This window comes from Sorex araneus, chromosome 4, assembly GCF_027595985.1.
Source record: "Sorex araneus isolate mSorAra2 chromosome 4, mSorAra2.pri, whole genome shotgun sequence".
In the NCBI taxonomy this organism is placed as follows: domain Eukaryota; kingdom Metazoa; phylum Chordata; class Mammalia; order Eulipotyphla; family Soricidae; genus Sorex; species Sorex araneus.
Genome location: NC_073305.1, coordinates 195,975,376 through 195,995,247, shown reverse-complemented (window position 1 = coordinate 195,995,247; position 19,872 = coordinate 195,975,376). Strand labels below are relative to the sequence as shown.

Here is a 19,872-nt window from a genome sequence, read left to right as displayed (position 1 = left end):
GTGGTGGTTGTGGAGGTCTCCGTGGCTTTGGTTGTTGAGTCAGATGTGGCGGTGGGTGTGGAGGTCTCCGTGGCTTTGGTTGTCGATTCGGAAGTGGCAGTGGGTGTGGAGGTCTTCGTGGCCGTGGCTGTCGATTTGGAAGTGGTGGTGGGTGTGGAGGTCTCCGTGGCCGTGGTTGTGGTGGGTTTGGTGGTCTTCGTTGCCGTGGTGGTCGATTTGGAAGTGGTGGTGGGTGTGGAGGTCCTCGTGCCCATGTTGTTTAAGTTTTTCTCGCTGCTTTCTTCATCCCTGCTGTGGCTCTGCTCCCAGGTGCCTTCGGCCTCGAGATGCTTCCCAGGGGTCCATCCTCCTGTTCCCCAATGGTTCCTGTCTTCACTGAGACCTGTCAGAGTGAGGAAAATTGCTTTCTGGACTGGCCCTGCCACCCTCTGGGTTCCCCTCCTCCCTCTGGAAAGGGCCTTGGAAGCTGCAATACAGTCTAGAACGGGGTGTCAGGGTCTCATCTGCACGATGAAGCACATGGGGTTGGGGTTGGCCGGGGTGAAGTCCTGGGGGCCTTTGGGGAGCTTGGCAAGGTCTAGTGGGTGAAGGTGACCCAGAAAGCCCCTGCCTGATTCTGCAGAGGCCCTTTGGGTGACAAGTGGCTAAAGCATTAAAACGTGCCCCCTGTATGCCTGGCGGCAGGACTCACCTCCAGTATGGGTGCTGGAGGAGAACAGGGTGTGGTGGGGGGATGAGGGGAGTAGGGGAGCCCAGGGAAGATGGAAGCCAGAGCCCCAACACCCACATGGAGAGGTCCCCTGCTCCCCTGCTGGAAGCTCAGCTATACCCACAGTGCTGGGGTGCCTCTTGAGGCCAGTGGCGACACCTGAACTGAAAACAGAGCTCTCAGCCTCCTTCAGACATCCAGCGGGGGGTGGGGGGGCGAGTGATAGTCCACTGGGAGGATATTTGCCTTGCACACAGTCGACCCAGATTCAAATCCCCAGCTTCCCATAGGGTCCCCTGAGTCCCACCAGAGAAACCCCTGAGCATCGCTGGCTGGGACCACCTCCCAAAATATTCCAGGTTGGCGGTCCAGAGAGATAATGCCATGAGGAGCGGACTTGCCTGTGTGCAGCTCACCTGGGATCAATTCCTGGCTCTGCATATGCCCACCAGCCCCCTCCCTAGCCTGCTAGGAGCACAGAGCTGGAGTCAGCCCTGAGTACTGCTGGGTGTGGCCCTCAAGCAAAGCAAAATCCAGTGAAACGATAACAATCTCCGTGCCAACAGCCTCAGCTGGGTCTGTTTCAGGATGCGCCTTACTTGCAAACAGACCAACGCAGACAGACAGACCCAGACCATTAACGTGAGGTCCTCTGGCCAGTGTCTCAAATGGCTACTGTGACCCACAGTCCCCAAGCCCTGCTGTCCCTGTCCCCTGAGCAGTGAGCGGCAAGTCGCCATTAAGCACTGCAGGTCTCCCCCAAAAACAAAAGTGGAAAAATTTGGACAGAGTGACCCACACAGGGTACAAGGTGGAACCACAAAACGGGGTAATGCATCTACACACCGAGGAAATGAAGATTCCATCCCAGAGCAGAGCCCAAGGATGGCCAGGGACAGCCCTACCCTGACACCTGCAGAAAACTCCCGGGTATTTCTGGGGTGGTGGCTTCACAGCCCAGGGAGTAAACACACTGTCCTTTCCTGGTGGTGCTGGGTGGCAGGGCTTAAGGGCAGAGAAGTTCCTGGGGACTGCCAGGAAGACTTCCTGGAGGAGGTGAACCTTCCGGATGGGGTAGGGTCTGGGGCTGAGCCTCCAGATCTGTCTGTTCCTGCTGGGGGAGAGGGGGAGAGGCTGCACCCACAGAGGGGCTGGCTGGGCCAGAGGGAGGGCACCGCGCGAGCTCTGCAGAGACACAGTTGTGACCAGGAGTGGGGGAGGGTATTCTGGGTTACCAGTGAAATTACTGGGAAAAGCTTCAATGAACCACGGCAGGAGAAATGTGGGGGTGCAGAGGGGTGTCACTGCTCTACTCCTGGTGGCCAGGGGCGCGGCAGCCAGTGAGGCTCCACAGGCAGCTGGAGCAGCTGTTGCTGAGAGGAGCTGGGAGGGTAGGACAGGGCAGGGCGCAGGGAGAGAGGGCTGCGCGAGGGAGCAGGAGGGATGGTCAGGGCTGCCGGGTGTGAGGGAGCTGGGAGGATCTTCCCCTCCAAAGGCCCCTCACAAGCCCCTAATGGATCAGAAGAGAGCTCGAGCGACTCGGTGGCATTCCCATGGCTACGAAGCCTGACCCGGTGGGGGCAGAGAGATAGGACAGTGGGAAGGGCTCGTGCCTTGCACACGGATGACTCCGCTTCAATCCCTAGCACCCCACAGAGTCCCCTGAGCACTGCCAGGAGGCCCAAAAGCAGAAGGAGGAGAGCAAAGAAAAGGAGGAGGAGAAGGAAGAAGAGAAGAAGGAAAAGAGGAGGTGGAGGAGGAGGAAGAAGAAGAAGAAGAAGAAGAAGAAGAAGAAGAAGAAGAAGAAGAAGAAGAAGAAGAAGAAGAAGAAGAAGAAGAAGAAGAAGAAGAAGAAGAAGAAGAAGAGAGAGAGGAGGAGGAGGAGGAGGAGGAGGAGGAGGAGGAGGAGAGGAGGAGGAGAGGAGGAGGAGGAGGAGGAGGAGGAGAAGAGGAGGGGAAGAGGAGGGGAAGGAGGGGAAGGAGGGGGAGGAGGGGGAGGAGGAGGGAGTTGTGGAGGGCAAATGAAAGAGAAGAAGGGAGAGGAGGGGAGGGAGAAGTGGAGAGGAGGGGAGAGAGAAGGGGAAAGGAGCGGAGAGAGAAGGGGAGAGGAAGGAGAGGAGGAGGCAGTAGCTGCTCCTGTGCTGGGGCCTCTCATCCTGGCTCCTGAGGGGTCATGATGCCTCCCACATCCCTGATTAAATTTGCCCTTTGTCCCTCTTCCTGTCTCCCCTGGAGATGTATTAACATCCCTGGACCCAGTCTAATCCTGCTCACTGACCCCACCGAGATGGCCTCCCAAGGGCCCAGGAGTCCAGGGCTGCTGTCTAGAATCTTCTGTCTCATTCCCTTCCTCTCCCCGCTGCCAGGGACCCCTGGACAATTGGGGTTCAAGGAAACTCAACGGCCTCACCCTCGAGCCTTTGGGGCCATCTGGACCCCAGGGATGGGCAGCACAGACGAGTTACAGGCCATTAGGATCTGGGGCTCCTGGAACCCCAGTTGTGCTGTGAGTCTTGTGGCTCAGGGACATAAGAGAGTCCGTGGCCTCGAAGGTCCAGGTGGGGGTGAGAGAGGCAGGAGGGTGTGGGAGAGTGTGGGAGTGGGTTGGAGGCACCGAGAGAGGGAGCCAAGAGAGACCCCAACACTGGCTATGGGGGGCCAGGGGCCCACAGTTCTCTTCATCTGTCTGGAATGAGCAGAGTGTGGAGGGAGACGCCCTGGACCTCACGGGGAGGGAGATGGGGGTGAAGACGGAGCCACAGCCCGAGGGACCCCCTGTCCCTGCAGGAAGCAGATTGGTTCCCCGGACACTCACCCCGCTCCGTGGCCACGGCGGGGGGCAGGATCTGGCTGAGCAGGACCAGCAGGCAGAGGTGGCTTCCCGGCGGCCTCGCCATGAGTGCGGAGAGGGCCGCCCCTTCCACACCCCAGAGCAGATGCCAGTGGCTGCCTGGATGCGGAACCTGCATATAAAGGGGCCCCGGCGCCCTTTGCCCCTTCCCAGGTGCCCGTGAGCATGGAGCCGGCCCCTTTCTGCGCAGCACCCCAGGAAACGCCCTTCCAAGTTACTAAGTCATGGGTGGGAGCAGCCCAGGATACCCCAGAGGAGAGGACGCCCCACCCCCAGCAAGGAAACCTGCCTCTCAGCCTGGGCTCCCCCAAGAGGCTTGTGACTGAGCCTGTGACAAGGACAGAGTGCTCCAGACAGGGGACCCTAGGGTTCCCCTGGGCCAGCGAGGGCAGCAGAGGCGAGTGCTTCCAAGGGACACCCCCGAGATCTCCTGCTGCCTGGCCTTGCAGGGAATGGAAGGCACCTCTTTGGGGGTGATTCCTAGGGGGCTGAACACCCTTGGGGGGAGGGCGGAGGGGGAGGGGGAAGGGGAGGGGGAAGGGGATACCCACCAGGGGTGCCACAGAACCTGCCTGGAGTGCTGGGACCCTGCCAGCTCTGTCATCCAGATGTGGGTGACGGTGAGGAGCCCAGCTTTGCCCACTCAGCGTCTGCCTCTGGGGAATCCTGAACGTGGAGCGGGGTCGGGGGCCACACCGTGCATCAGCCATGCACAATCCCGCCTGGGTCAGGTGCGCCCCCCAACACCCCCAGGTCGGGGCAGGGAGTGGCCGGGAGTGGGTGGCCCCTGAGTCACCTCGCTGCGGGCGGCTGGGGGACCAGGCGGCTGCCGATGCTTCTCCTCCTGTGACAGGAGTGTCCCTGCTGCCCCCATGCAGATGAGGCCCTGGAAAGTCAGGGTTCCTTCACAGCGCCCCATAATCTGTTCCCAGCCACGGGTGTTCTGCCCTCGCTTGTTGTTGGCCTGCCCCCAAGTCTCCAGCACCTGCTTCTCTGGCCTCCCCACAGCCCACAGAGTGTGACCTAGCTCTGGACCCGGGCCTGGGGCTCTGCCTGCCCCCACATCCCCGCCCACCCCGCCAGCTCATGCTGTCTCTGTTATTCCCTTCAAGGTCGCTGTGTCTTACAGGCGCCACCAGGAGCCCCAGACACCCCCTCCCCCACTGCCGGAGGGCCCCTCCCTGCATGTGGCCACCTCCCGCAACCACCCAGCTGTCGCCAGGATCCAAGGGTGTGTCGCCCATGGACCTGTCAAGGCCCTTCTCCGTGCTGCCCCAGAGTGAAACACCCCATCCCTGTCTTCCCCAGACTTGGCGCCCCGCCTACTGGTTCCTTCCCAGGGCAGCAAAATGCTCACTTTAACCGTTGGCAGGAGCTGAGCCCTGTCCCGGGGCAGAGCACGCTGGGCTGGGTGCAGAAGCCTGTGTGTTCCTGTTTTTGGGTTTCAGGGGGCTGCCTTCTTTTCCGGGCTCTGTGATCCTTTCACCCACCATCTTCAGCACTATACCTCACTGACAGTGTCAGGATCCCCCCACCTGACCCCACCCCACAGCCTGTCCTCACCCCTGGGATGCTGGGAATCAAACCCGGGTCAGCTGTGTGCAAGGCAAATGTCCTACCTGCTGTACTATCACTCCAGACCCTGACCTGGTTTTGATCCTGGTACCTCATGCAGTTCCCCGAGCCCTGCCAGGACTGGCAGAGAGCCAAGAAGAAGCCCTGAGCACAGTTGGGTGTGACTCCCCTCAACCCGCCCAAAGAACTCTAGAAGTTGAAAAAAAATTCCCTCCAGCTAAGCCCTGCCCCACACAGCCCCTGACCTTGCCCCTGAAAGGCCTGGACGCTGACCCTGGTCTCTGGTTGGTGACATCATCTGACCTTAGTCCTACTTTAGGTTTCGATTATCTTGTACAGTTTGTAGAATCCTGGACTGGAGGTACATATCAGAGTCCAGTGAAGAGTTTCTAGCCGAGGGCCCTGCTGTCTCGGCCAAGGCAGCAGGTGGAGTGTAGCGCAGCAGGTGAGGCCGACTCCAGCTTGAGTCCTGGCACCGCCCATGACCCCCGAGCCCGCCAGGACAATGGCATTAGCCCTGATCACTCCCTCCTGGGCTTTGAGGACCATCTGGGAGCCAGGGATCGAACCGGACTTCTGCTGCATGCAAGGCAAGCGCTTCTCTGCTGGACAAGCTCTGTGACCCTAAGGCACTTCTCTTTTTGTAATTTATTCGTTCATTTTGTTTTTTGTTTGGTTGGTTGGTTTTGGGCCACACCCTGCAGTGCTCAGCGGTAACTCCTGGTTCTGCACTCAGGGATCTCTCCTGCTCAGGGGACCACACGGCTGCTGGAAATCAAACTCAGGGCAAGCGCCCTGCCCACTGTACTACCACTCAGCCCCATTCATTCATTTTAATCTAAGTTTATTTAAATACTATGGCTTACAAAGTTGTTCATAATACACTTGTTTCAGCATTCAATTTCCAGCGCCCATCCCACCACCACTGTGACCTTCCCCCCACCATTGTCCCCAGCTTCCCACTCCTCAAGCCTGCCCCATAGCAGGCACAAAATAATTTGTTTTATATTGCTTGTTACAACAAAATGTAAGTGGAATTTTTTATATACTAGATATATATACATATAGATGTGATATATAAAAAAAGAGTTCAGCAAAATAAACCTTGTGAAACTCGTTGTATCTCACCAGGGTGTTCTGAGTCCTGTCTGGGTCCCTGAGCTGTTAGCTGTGAGCGGAGGTTTCAGCAGGACTGTTTTGACTTCTGAGCTTGGGGGCATACCCGCGACTTTCCTGTCTAATTTTCCGACAAGACGCTTGTTTCTAAAGCATCATGTGATAGCTGGCATCTGTCCATAGACAGCGAAGTGCTGTGTTAATAGCGCTCTGCCCAGTTACTGGAATAAACTCATGCAGGAAAAAAAATTATGTAAAATAATGTTTATTCTGCCATTATTGGTGGCGATGAGAACTGGGTAAACATGTCCCAGAAGAGAAGAGTGGGAGCAGGGTTGGAGTGATAGCACAGCGGGTAGGGTGTTTGCCTCGCACGCAGCAGACTCAGGTTTGATTCCCAGCATCCTAGATGGTCCCCCAAGCACCGCCAGGAGAAATTCGTGAGTGCAAAAGCCAGGAGTAACCACTGGGTGTGACTCAAAAAGCAAAATTAAAAAAAAAGAGAGAGAGAAGAGCAGGAGCAGAGTGGGATGGCTGCGTTATTCCATGGAATGGGATGGTGACACTTCTCTCAAGAAGACACTGCTGAGGGGCTGGAGTGAAAGCACAGCGGGTAGGGCGTTTGCCTTGCACGTGGCCGACCCAGGTTCGAATCCCAGCATCCCATATGGTCCCCTGAGCACCGCCAGGGGTAATTCCTGAGTGCATGAGCCAGGAATGACCCCTGTGCATTGCCGGGTGTGACCCCCCCCCAAAAAAAAATAAAGAAGACACTGCTTCTAAGAGGCCGGTAACAGCATTTCCTCATCTCTGATTGGTGGGAGATGCCAGACGGGGTGCTCCACCCTCACACTTCACTCGGGGAGAACAGCTGCTAGCAGAGAGTAGAAGCAAGTGTGGGGAAAAACGTGAAGAAAAGAGAACTCTTTTTTTTCTTTTTTTTATTAGTGAATCACCGTGAGGTACAGTTACAGACTTCCAAACTTTCGTGCTTACATTTCAGTCATACAGTGGCCAAGTGCCCATCCCTCCACCAGTGCCCATTTTCCACCACCAATGGTCCCAACATCCCTCCCACCACCCCCACCCTATCCCTCCACCCTACCCCGCCTCTGTGGCAAGGCATTCCCTTTTGCTCTCTCTCTCCTTTGGGGTGTCATGGTTTGCAGTAGAGGTATTAAGTGGCCATCATGTTCGGTCTGTAGTCTACTTTCAGACCGCATCTCCCATCCTGAATGGGCCCTCCTAGTACCCTTTACTGGGTGGTCCCTTCTCTATCTGAGCTGCCTTTTCCCCCAGCATGCAAGGCCAGCTTCTAAGCTATGGAGTAATCCTCCTGGTACTTAAAGAGAATTCTTTTAAAAAAGTTTTGGTTTTGTGTCACACCCAGCAGTGCTCAGGGATGACTCCTGGCTCTGTGCTCAGGGATCACTCATGATGGGCCTTATGGGATGCCAGGGATCAAACCCAGGTCAAACACATGCAAAGCAAGACACCTACCTGCTGTACTATCACTCCGGCCTACAGCATTTATTTTCAACCGCCAACATTTGGAATCTCCCCACGTGCCCATTGGTGAAGGAAGAAAGAAGGCAGAAATGGTCTAGACACCACAAACAACAACTCAGCTCTTAAGGAAAAAAAAAGAGTGGAAGAACTATTTTACCATTTGGAACAACCAGTCTGCATCTAGAACATGCTATGCTTCGAGAAACAAAGCAGAAGAATACATACTGACTTGATGCATGTGTGGGAGATAAAGAAACAAAAGCAAACAAAACATAAATTCTTTGACAGGAACATACTGGTGCTTGCAGGGAGAAACCAGTAAAGCTGTGGATGGAGGGGTCAGAGCGACAGTACAGCGAGGAGGGCATTTGCCTTGCATGCAGTCACACTGGATTTGACCCCCGGCACCCCAGATGGTCCCCTGGGCCCACCAGAAGTCATCCCTGAACTCAGGAGAAGGAAATAATCTGAGTACAGCTGGGTGTGACCAAAAAAAAAAAAAAAGCATGAATGGAAACTGGACTTTGGCTGGGGTCATCATCATGTGCTGCAGATACAGATTAAAAATAGAACTTCACATACTGAAATACCGAGCACATTATAAACCAGTTTTGCATCAAGAAATGAGTTTAGCATGTTTTTTGTTTGTTTTGTGGGTGGGCCACACCTGGCGGAGTGTGAGGGACCATGTGCCCCACCAGAGTCTGAGCCAGTGTCATGACAACTGCACGCAAGGTGAGTCCCTTAGATTTGTACCATGTCTCAGGCCTCAAAAAATGAGTTGTGGGGACGCTCTCTGCCCAGATGAGATCTGGAGCAGCTGCGCACTAAATGGCCCCTCTGCTCCTTAAAGACTATGATCCAGGAGGTCTACTAACCCATTTTGGCACCCAGCGGCTTCTTATAGAAATGCATCTAGACTGTGAACTAAGCTAAAATATCACAAATCCAAACCTGATATAGAGCTCATATAATCTTCATTCTCAGCAATAGAAAGCAAATTATCAAATGATGCATTTTCAGCAGGTTTGATTTTTGTGGAAAATTCCAAATAATAATAGTGAGTTCTCTGTTGAAATATTGAATGTATTCAAAGTATAGAGAGAATAAAGTGAAGATAATTAGTCACTCAGGTGGAGGTGTGGGAGGGGGGTATATTGGGGTTCTTGGTGGTGGAACATGTGCACTGGTGAAGGGATGCGGCTTTGACCATTATATGACTGAGACTTAAACCCGAAAGCTTTGTAACTTTTTTCACAGTGACTCAATAAAATAAAAATTTTTTTAAAAATGAGTTGAGTTGTGGGGGCTGGAGCAATAGCACAGTGGGTAGGGCGTTTGTCTTGCACACGCCAACCTGGGTTCGATTCCCAGCATCCCATATGGTCCTCTGAGCACCACCAGGGCTAATTCCTGAGTGCAGAGCCAGGAGTAACTCCTGTACATCGCCGGGTGTGACCCAAAAAACAAAAAAAAAAAAAAAACAAAGAAATGAGTTGTGGGAGGGGGTTAAAAATATTGACACATATTCAGAAACAGACCAAAATATTATCAATGTTTAACTGAGTGGTAACATTAAGCAGGATGAGGATTTGGCAGTACTACATACCTGGCAGCACTCGGGCTTACTCCTGGCTCTGTTCTCAAAGCACTTAGATCAGTTCAGGACTCACCAGACCGTCAGCAGAGAATCGGGATTCTGCCGAGTCTCTCAGGGCCCCACTGCCACAGCCAACAGGAAGCCACGAAGAGCTGCCACTGTTCACTGATGACCTTCCATATGCGGGGGGCTTCTATGTTTTGGAGTGTGTGTGGGGTGGTTTGGCCACCCCAGTGGTGCTCAGGCATTACTCCTGGCTCTGTGCTCAGGGAACACTCAGGGGGCCATCTGGGGTACTGGGGATCAAACCTCAGTCGGCCTCACACAAAGCAAGTGCCTCCCAGCTGTACTATCACTCTGACCCTTTTCTTCCTTTTGCTTGTCTCTGCACTGTTATAACTTAGTAAACATGTATGCAATCAAAGGAAAATGACAACTCTGTTTGACACAGAAACCCCTGGAAGAGAGTCAATGATTCCCAACCTGGAATTCTCCGCCTTCTGCAGGTCCAACAAAGCAGTCCCCACCCGGGTCTCACTGACCACCAGGCACTAGTGCAGTCTTGCATGTGACAAATCCCCGGCACTGTATATGGGTCCCCCTGAGCACCCCGGGGACCACTCCTAAGCACAGAGCCAGGACCAGCCCCGCAGCAAACCAGTAAAACCAAGGACTTCCTCCCTGATCTACAGCACTTCCTTGCTTCTTCACCAAACACGTATCAGGCTTGAGGGTTCTGTTTTTGTTTTTTTTACAAAGAGCATCCTTGGGTCAGGCAGTGGAGAAAGCTCTTCGGGTGACAAACTCTGGAGAAGCCTCAGCGCTGAGACCACTCCCTCCCACTACAAGCCCCCCTGCTAGAGGGGTTCAGGTGGAGCTGCCCCAAAGACGGGTACCCAAAGGGCAATATCCTGAGCACTGCCAAGAGTGGTCCCTGAGCACAGAGCCAGGAGTAATGCCGGAGCACCTCCGGGGTGGCCCAAACCACCCTACACACACTCTAAAATATAGAAGCCCCCCGCATGTGGAAGGTCATCAGTGAACGGCGGCGGTTCTTTGTGGCTTCCAGTTGGCTGTGGCAGTGGGGCTCTGACAGACTCGGCAGTAGCCCGATTCTCTGCCGATGGTCTGGTGAGTCCTGAACTGATCTAAGTGCCTAGAGACTCTCACTGCAGCCCCCAACAGGCCCAGCCTCTGAGGACCCCCTGCCCCCCACTTATCTCAGGGACTCTTTCATGGCCTCCACACTGGCCCATTGTCTGAGCTCTTCCTGCACCCCCCACCCCATAAATCACCTTGACCGTGTGTGTGACCAACTCTTCCTGCCTCCTGTGCACTTGTGGATGAGTAAGCTTTATGATTCTGGTTAAGTAGCATATCAGAGGGGTCAGAGTGATAGAGGTAGGGCAACTACTGGCAGTACCTGGAACCGACACTGGGGCCCTGACCCGTTACAGTCCCTGTCTGATGGGCACTCACTGGTCCAGAGACGTGAGGCATATTTTGGACTGAAACAGCTGCCATAGTCTGAGCCCCACTCTGGCCCTCATCCTGCCCCGAATCACACAGCTTCAGAGTCACTGGAGCCAGAACCCTTCAGGATTTAGCCAAGAGACGTGGAAATCCCCCATCCAGGGAGAAAGGAGCAGACCCACAAGGGCCACCACAACTGACCCCGGGCAGATTCTAACTCAATCCACTGAACTCAGGGATGCATCCTCATCATTCTTCTAGACAACACAACCTGTTTTCAGTCAAGACACATCAAGTCCACTGACCCCTTGAGGAAGGAAGAAACAGATCTGCGAAAGGGAATAAATATGCATAGCTTCATCCGGGTGAGCTTCCTCTGCCTGCTGGAAAGAGAAAGATTCTGTCTGTGCGGGTCCAGGATTACCACGGCCACAAGTGGGTCAGTCAAAGGATTCAGCCCAGTCAGAAACCAATCATAGATGTTTATTAGAGTACACACAGGTGTGGGAAAGTCCAGGAGAGGCAACTGCCCCTAGCAGAGAGTGGCTATCAACTTTGAGGGGAGATAGTCCCGCATTCTTAGGAGAGGGGTGGTCTGATGACAGGACGCATATGGTCGGGACCCACTGAATCCATGAGACAATTCTCTTTGCTCATGGTTGGGATGTGCTGAGTGGATGACACAGGCCCATGGAATTAATCAGGGGGATGGGCTCAACAGTCCCCAGTAGTTGGGTAATTTTCCATCTTATGGTCAGTCCCCACCCCCTTATGAATATTTTAATAAAAGCAGAGGAGGGGAGAGAGAGGGAAGAGCTGTGGGGGGGAGGCCAAGAGTGCTCCCCGTCCTCAGCCCCATTTCCCCTTTGCCTTGGTACCCAGGGAAACCCACAGCCCAGCTCACCCAGGGGCCCAGGGACCCTGGTTGGGGAAGGGGAAGGGATGGAGCTCAGAGGGGCCTGAGACATCTCTGGGGGTTCTGAGTCACAGAGGGTGACCCACCTAGCTGGGGCCAGGCAGCCTGGGGGGACGCAAGATTTAGGTGTGATGGGGCATTGAGGAGTGAGGGTTGAGGGAGCAAGGGTAGGGAAGGGGAGATGCGGAACTGGATGTGCGAGGGAATCAAGGGTCCAGCGGGGTAAGATTTAAGAAGGGAGGAGGTCCTGGAGGAAGGGGGCGGGAGCAGGCTGCTCCTGGGGGCGGGAAAGGATTGCTTTGGGGTACCCGCAGAGAAAGTGGGAGTGGGAACGGGAGAGGCTGGAGGCGGTGGGAGGGGGGGGGGCGCTGGCTGAGGCCACAGAAGCCTGAGAGTGTAGACAGGAATGTGGGTTGGGTGCAGAAGCAGCTGGGTGTGAACGGGGTCCCCAGGGTGGATCCCCCAAAAGGCGGGAAGAATGGGGCCATGGTCTGGGCTTGGGCAGGAGAAGCCAGAGATGTCTGTGGGCACTCTGGTCTTGTCCCGGTTTGTCGGAACCGGGCTGGTGCCGCTGCAGGGCTCATAGCCAAGAGGATACCACCTCTGGTCTCTGGATGTGTACCTGTTTTGGTGGACAGGAGTGAGACGGACCCCTGGCTCAGCCTGGGCCCCGCCCTGCAGGTGGACAGAGGGTGTGAGGCCTGACCCCGCCCCCTTTGCACTTTCACCTTCGCACTGGTGTCCACTGTGTCCAGATCCACTTGGATGCTTCCCTCCATGACTAGGGGGAGAAGGGGGGATGGTAAATGAAGGGGCTGATGCCTGGGACTCGGGGCATGGGGTTGCCTGTCCCAGGGAACCATGGAGAGCCCAGTCCCCCTCCGCAGAAGCCCAACCCCTTTCCTAGGAGCTGGCCTCACCTGCTCGCTCATGCTCGAAGCCCAAGTTGGTAAATGTCCCCGCGGACCTCTCATCACAGTCATCGAACCAAATCGAATCGTCTTTCCGGAATCTGCGTCGGGCAGCACGCATCAGGTATGACTGCCCCATAGGGGACACCTTCGCCGTCCCCTTCCCCCGCCATGGCCCCTTCATCCCTGTCCCCACGCCGTACCTGTGGCTTGCCCTCCGCCGCTGCACCACGGAGAAGCCCACAGCCGTTCCCAGCAGCAGCAGCAACACTGCTCCGGCCCCCGCTAGGCCGCCGAACAGCGCCCTCCAGGAGACGGCCACCTCACAGCGTGGGCCCGAGTACCAGTGCATGGAGGAGGAGAAGCAGCTGGGGGAAGGGGCACAAGTCACCGACCTCCGCACCGCCAGGGTCCACTGGGACGGTGCACTCACTGCAGCCCTGCTGTAGCAGGCTGGGGTGTAGCGGGTGTGGTGGGGAGCCAACTAGGTCCAGGGGATCTTCTGGGCAGGGCTCCTGGGAGGAGGCACGGGCCCTTGGTCCAGGGTGGGGCTGCAAGCTGGTGGAGGCGGGGCCTGAGCTGGGGGCGGGGCTCTTTGCCGTTTGGGCATGGCCTTGGCAAGGCTCCTCCCACCCGTGGGCGGGGCTCACCGGCAGGTGGGCCCGCTCTTCTCCAGGATGCACTGGCCCGAGTTGCAGTCGATGGTGTCAGGCAGGCCCGCGGTGCAGTTGGTAACGCAGCGGAGCTTGTTGTTCTCCTCCAGGGGGAAGTAGAATTTCTCATAGCCCTCAGCAGCAGCGCTGCGACAGAGGTCTGAGGCGTGGGCGGGGTTGGGGGGGTTAGCGAGACAGAGACCTCAGTCACTTGGGGGCCTGGCGGTGGGAGGAAGACTCATCTCCCAGGCGGATGTGGTGAGAGAGTCCGGCTCCACCACCCGCGCCCTCTTCGGGCGGGTGCTCGGCTGGAAGCCCCAGAGAGGGGGTCCAGCCAGAGCCACATCATCTGTCTCCCTCAAAAGCGTTCCTCCCCAGGGGCCGGAGAGGTAGTACAGGGGCTAGGGCGCTTGCCTTACATGCGACCACCCAAGTTGGATTCCCAGCAACCCTCACAGTTCCCCAACTCATTCCTGAGCACAGAGCCAAGAGCAACCCCGGAGCACTGCTGGGTGTAGCCCCAAAACAAACCAACAAAACCTCTCCCCACCCCTCCAAACTCCAGTGGGTGGGCATCCCTTGTGAAAGAACTCAGGAGCTCCTGGGGACCCCTCCCCCTCACCTTTATAATCCGGCTTGAAGACCGCATTATCCACCTTGATGGAGTCAGGCTTAAAGCACAGGGCTGGGGGGACACATTTGGAATTGGGGGTGTCAGGGGCCCGTGGCCAGGGAAACAGGCTAGGTGCAGAGAAGGGCAGGGGTGATGTGTGCAGGCGCCCGGGAAGACCTCCTTCGTCTCTGCCAAATAATCAGGGGCCTCCGCTTTCCTGGAAGTTGAGTGGTGCTCTCGGGGGTCTCGGTCAGGTCCCCCAGTTCTGGCAAGCTGGCTGTGGGCCTGTTCCCCATCTGCCCACCTGCTGGCAGTGCCCTGTGGGAGCCGTCTGGGCCCTGGCACTCACTCTGGTTGCTCTGGCAGCTGATGGGGTCCTGGCTGGCAGCCTGGAGCTCCTCTCTCAGAACCTCCTTCACTTTCTCATATTTGTCACTCAGCTGGGCGCTGAAGTCCAGCTTCAGCAGGACGACGTAGTCCACCACGATGCTGCCCGCGCTGAAAGTCGGGGACATCAGGGGTCATAGGTCCTGGGAAAAAGATCTCCAGGACCAACCGCAAGTGCCCAGGAGCTTCAGGTGTGGGGGTCCCAGAAGTGAACTGAGACCCAAGATGCAAGCTCAGAAGAACCTGGTCAGCATCCTGGCACTCAGGGAAGGCAAGACGGGATGGCGGACATGGTCAGCATCAGGAAGCCCTCTCCAAGCCAGATCTCAGGCTCCCGCCAGCCAGAGAGAGGCCCACTACAGCGTCTGGACACCAGGGTTCCCCCGACTTCACACACTGCTTCCCTGCTCTCCCATGCCCCCTGTCTCCTTCCAGTGCCCTGGAGGAGTAGGAGGCTTCCCTCCCCTGAAGAGATGGTTCCAGAAAGTGATGGAGAGACTCTGATGGGCCAATGTCCTGGGCATTCACCGCCCCCACCACCACCACCACCAACTCTGGCCTCCTTATGGAGTCTGGTGGTTCCTGATGCAAGGAATGATAGGATTATTTTTCTGGCCTTTCTCCACACCCATCCCACCCCACCCCTGTACACACACACCCCACAATCCCCAGGGCACCCCTACCTCAGGTACCGAATCTTCACACCCTCAAACCCCGGCACATTTTCATAAACCTTCTTCATCTGAAATACCAAGAATCCCTGCTCTCACGGCTGAATTTCCAGGCCCCTAGGGGACCCCAGGAGCCTCGCTCCAGGGGAGGACTCAAGAAGCCCCTCTGCCCCCTCACCTGACTCTGGAAGGAATTGCTAAAGTCCTCGTAAGCCTTGGATGTGGGATCCTTGAGGTCCTCAGAGAAGTCCTGGTCCACAGACACCTCCATCCCCACCTCAGCTTCCACAGTATCTGTACGTGGCATCACAGCTTGCTCCTCCTGCCCACCTCTGCCCCCACCCAGGAGTGCCCCCACCCGCTTCTTGCTCCCTGAGGATCGACAGAACAGCAGGATGGACAAAGAAGTGGTTTCTGGGCTGAGTTGTCTGCGTGTAGGGAAAGTTTGGAAGTTGGGGGTCCCAGTTGGCACCTGTCTGCTCAAGTGGGATTCAGTATAACAGGGCCCAAAGATGCCATCCACCTCCACCCCCAAACTTGTCGAGGATATTCAGCCCTGTAAGGCAAGGGGGAATCGGGGCCAGAGCAATAGTCCAGTGGGGAAGGTGTTTGCCTGGTGCATGGACAACCTGTGTTTGATCCCGGACATCCCATATGGTCCCCAAGCACCACCAGGAGTGATTCCTGAGAGCAGAGCCATGAGTGACCCCTGAGCATTGCTGGGTTTGGCCCAAAATCAATTTTAAAAAAAGGAGGAATCGAGGTTATTGCTGGGATTGGGGCTGGGAGGTGCAGGGGTAGCAGGACAGGGAAAAAATAGAATCATTAGAATCTTTTCCAGCAAAGAGGATATACAAGGCAGAGAGGTTAGGGGTCATGGGAGAAAACCAGATGGCAAGATGCAACATGATAACTCTGAGAGTGGAGACTGCTGACCTGGGGACAGGGGATAGGTACAGAAGGTTCCAGAACAGGTGAAGAAATAGCTTTTCACCAGAGGAAGAGAGGAAGGAAGGGAGCCAGTGCCTCTAAGCTCAGCCTTCACAGAGAGTCGGCGTCTCTAGCTTCACCAGCAGTGGCGAAATATGTCTCAGCTCCAGGAGCCCAGAGGAAGAGGTGGCACTGCCAGGGCAAGAAGCAAAGGAATGGGGGACTGGGAGTGAAGGCGGGAATGCAGAGGTGAGAGAAAGGCAGCAAAAGGGCCTGGGCACCTGCACCCCACCCAGCTACACCTATGGGACCCCACCCCTGTACTTACCCAGTACCACCTCTTCCTTCACCAGTTCGCAGCGGGAGCCGTAGAAGGTGGCCGGACACTGGCACCTTTTGCCATCCCATTGACCCCCATTCTCACACCGGCTCTCCATCAGCTCACAGTGGTCCCCGGAGAAATGCGGGGGACAGAGGCAGTGACCCTGCATCCACGTGCCGCCATTGTCACAGGTGCCTGAACCACACAGCCACAGAAAGCAAGTCAGGAGCCAGCCGCCACCTCAAAGGAGCGAGGGGCAGTTAGCAGGGGAGGGAGGAGCGGGAACAGGCTCCTGAAGACCCACCTGGGGTAGTTGTCGGAGAAGTGGTCGTGGTGGTGGTGGGTTGCCTGGGCGTGGTGGGGGTCTGAGTGGTCACTGGGGTGATGGTGGTGGGAGACATCCAGTCCACAGTGGTAAAGCTGCCACCGGGGGAGCCACTCTCGGGACGGGAAGTAGAGGAGGTGAAACGGTCCAACGCGGTGGTCTCGGTGGTGAAGCTAGGGGTGGTGGCCCTTTCGGTAGTAGAGGTCAGAACTGACACGGGGACAGTGGGCATGGAGGTGACGGCACTGTCAGAGTCCACTTCAATACAGACAGTGGTGGGGATGGTAGGGACAATGGTCACTGATATGGACTCCGGACAAGGGGTGGTGGAAAAGATGCTGGCAAAGGGAGTCGTGGTGGTCTGGGTCGGGCTGGAGCTGAAGAATGTCCCTATTGGGGTAGTTCTGGGGGTGGTGGTCATGCTTCCGGGGGAGCTGCTACTGGACAGGAAGGCAGTGGTGGTTGTGGTAGGCGAGGAAGTCTGGCCAGGGAAGGACGCTGTGGTGGCAACAAGGGTGGAAGAGGCGGAAGAGGAAATAATGGTACTGAATGGTGTTGTGATGGCACTTGAACTGGTGGTCAGTGGGACAGAGACAGGAATAGCAGACGTGGTTGCAGTGGTTCTAGGAGTGGACGGGTTGGAGGTGATGGCAATAGAGGTGGGAAAAGTGGAGGAAGGGATTGGAATGTCAGTGGAAAGAGTGGTCGGGGTTGTGGTGCTGCCTGTGGTAGCAGTGCCAGTGGGCGACATGTGGGAGGTAGCAGTGGGAAAGGTAGTGAGACCAGTGGTGGTGAAGGTGATGACGGGCTTGAAAGAGACCGTGACTGGAGTCCTAGTGACAATAGCGGTCTCTTTAGAATGGCTCGTTTTAGAGGAAATGATGGTGTCATTTGAAGTAGTGAGAGTCTCAGTGCTCGTGGTAGTCAGGGTTGTAGTTTCAGAAGTAGTGGATGTGACAGTGTTGCTGCTGCTAGGAGTGGAAAGAGATGTGGTGGTGGCTTTGGTACTAGTGGTATTGATAGCTGTTGATGCAGATGTTGTAGTGGGAGACTTGGTTGTGATGGTGGTCGGGGTGGTTGTATTCTCTGTTGTGGTTTCAGTGTTAATGGCTGTGTCAGAAGTGATTCTGGTAGTGGTGATAACAGGTGTAGTGGTAGTTGTGAGGGTGGTTGTGTGGCTAGTGTTTATGGTAGCTGTTGATGCAGTTGTTGTAGATGAAGACTTGGTTTTGGCGGTCGGGGATGTTTTAGTGGTTGTCGATTCAGGGGAAGCGGTTGTGGCAGTACTGATCCTGGTGGTGGTAGTAGGAACAACTGGGGTTGTGACTGTGGTGGCACTTGTGCGGCTGGTGTTGATGGTAGTTTTTGATGCAGATGTTGTTGAGGGAGATTTAGTTTTGGTGGGGTTTGGGGTTGTTGTAGTGGTTGTTGTAGCTTCAGTGTTAATGGTAGTGGCAGTACTGATCGTGGTGGTGGTGTGAACAGGTGTAGTGCGTGTTGTGAGGGTGGTTGTGTGCTTAGTGTTTATGGTAGTTGTTGATACAGTTGTTGTTGAGGGAGACGTGGTTGTGGTGGTCAGGGGATTTTTACTGGTTATTGTTGATTCAGGGGAAGTGGTCGTGGCAGTACTAATCCTGGTGGTGGTGGTGGTGGGAACTAGGGTGATTACTGTGGTGGTACTTGTGGGGCTGGTGTTGATGCTAGTTGTTGATGCAGATGTTGTAGAGGTAGACTTGATTGTGGTGCGGTTTGGGGTTGTTGTAGTGGCTGATGTGGCTTCAGTGTTAATGGTAGTGGCAGTTCTGATCATGGTGGTGGTGGTGTAAATGGGTGTAATGGTAGTTGGGAGGGTGGTTGTGGGTCTAGTGTCTACTGTAGTTGTTGATTCAGTTATTGTAGAGGGAGACTTGGTCGTGGTGGTCGGGGATGTTTTTCTGGTTGTTGTCGATTCAGGGTAAGTGCTTGTGGCAGTACTGATCCTGGTGGTGGTGGTGGTGGGAAAAACTGGAGTGGTTAGTGTGGTTGTACTTGTGGGGCTGGTGGTGATGGTAGTTGTTGATACAGACGTTGTAGTGGGTGACTTGGTTGTGATGGTGTTTGAGGTTGTTGTACTCTCTGTTGTGGCATCAGTGCTAATGGTTGTGCCAGTAATGATCCCAGTGGTGATGGGAACATCTGTGGTGGTGACTCTGGTGGTACTTGTAGGGCTGGTGGCGATGGTGGTTTTTGATATAGATGTTATTGTGGGAGAGTTAGTTGTGGCAGTCGGGGGTGTTTTACTGGTAATTGTCGGTTCAGGGGACGTAGTTGTGGCAGTACTAGTAATGGTGGTGGTGGGAAAAACTGTGGTGGTGACTGTGGTGGTACTTGTGGAGCTGGTGTTGAAGGTGGTTGTTGATGCAGATGTTGTAGCAGGTGACTTGGTAGTAGTGGTGTTTGGGGTTGTTATACTGGCTGTTGTGGCTTCCGTGCTAATAGTTGTGGCAGTACTGATTCTAGTAGTGGTGGGAACGTCTGTGGTGGTGACTCTGGTGATACTTGTGGGGCTAGTGTTGATGAGAGTTGTTAAGGCAGATGTTGTAGTGGGAGACTTGGTTATGGTGGTGTTTTGGGTTGTTATAGTGGCTGTTGTGGCTTCAGTGTTAATGGCAGTGGCAGTACTGATCCTGTTGGTGGTGATTATGGATGCAGTGCTAGAGGAGTGTGTGGTTGTGTGGTTAGTGTTTATGATAGTTGTCGATGATGCAGTTATTGCAGAGGGAGACATGATTGTGGTGGTCGGGGATGTTTTACTGGTTGTTTTTGATACAGAAGAAATGGTTGTGGCAATACTGATGTTGGTGGTGGTGGTGGGAAATACTGGGGTGGTGACTGTGGTGGTACTTGTGGGGCTGGTGGTGATGGTAGTTGTTGATGCAGACGTAGTGGGAGACTTGGTTGTGGTGGTGTTTTGGGTTATTGTACTGGCTGTTGTGGCTTCGTTGCTAATGGTTGTGGCAGTACTGATCATGGTGGTGGTAGAAACGGGTGTAGTGGTAGTTGTAAGGGTGGCTGTGTGGCTAGTGTTTATGGTAGTTGTTGATGCAGATGTTGTAGTGGGAGACTTAGTTGTGCTGGTGGTTGGGGTTGTTGTACTGGCTGTAGTGGCTTCAGTGTTTGTGGCAGTACTGATCCTCGTGGTGGTGTTGGGAACAACGGGGGTGGTGACTGTGGTGGTACTTGTGGAGCTGGTGGTGATGTTAGTTGTTGATGCAGATGTTATAGTGGGAGATTTGGTTGTGGTATTGTTTGGGGTTGTTGTACTCTCTGTT

General features: G+C 55.3%; 1 protein-coding gene across 1 annotated transcript; it reads right to left on the bottom strand.

The window, feature by feature from the left end:
* Nucleotides 1-491: 491 nt before the first annotated feature.
* On the bottom strand, nt 492-16,793 carry MUC3A (mucin 3A, cell surface associated). The gene is made up of 12 exons (XM_055136784.1): nt 16,541-16,793; nt 16,243-16,431; nt 15,163-15,278; nt 14,997-15,055; nt 14,276-14,424; nt 13,936-13,998; nt 13,311-13,473; nt 12,864-13,028; nt 12,670-12,761; nt 12,478-12,530; nt 3,525-3,672; nt 492-577 (listed from the first exon to the last, which is right to left on the bottom strand). The coding sequence occupies exons 1-12, from the start codon at nt 16,791-16,793 to the stop codon at nt 492-494; spliced, it is 1,536 nt and encodes a 511-aa protein (XP_054992759.1).
* Nucleotides 16,794-19,872: the final 3,079 nt, after the last annotated feature.

Excerpts from the sequence above, each read along its gene's own strand:
- MUC3A (XM_055136784.1), bottom strand. The coding sequence starts at position 16,793 with ATGCCCACTGTCCCCGTGTCAGTTCTGACCTCTACTACCGAAAGGGCC. Across the intron at positions 13,474-13,935 it reads CTTCAAGCCGGATTATAAAG|ACCTCTGTCGCAGCGCTGCT; the intron begins GTGAGGGGGAGG and ends CCCACGCCTCAG. Across the intron at positions 578-3,524 it reads CGCCGTGGCCACGGAGCGGG|ACCTTGCCAAGCTCCCCAAA; the intron begins GTGAGTGTCCGG and ends TTCACCCACTAG.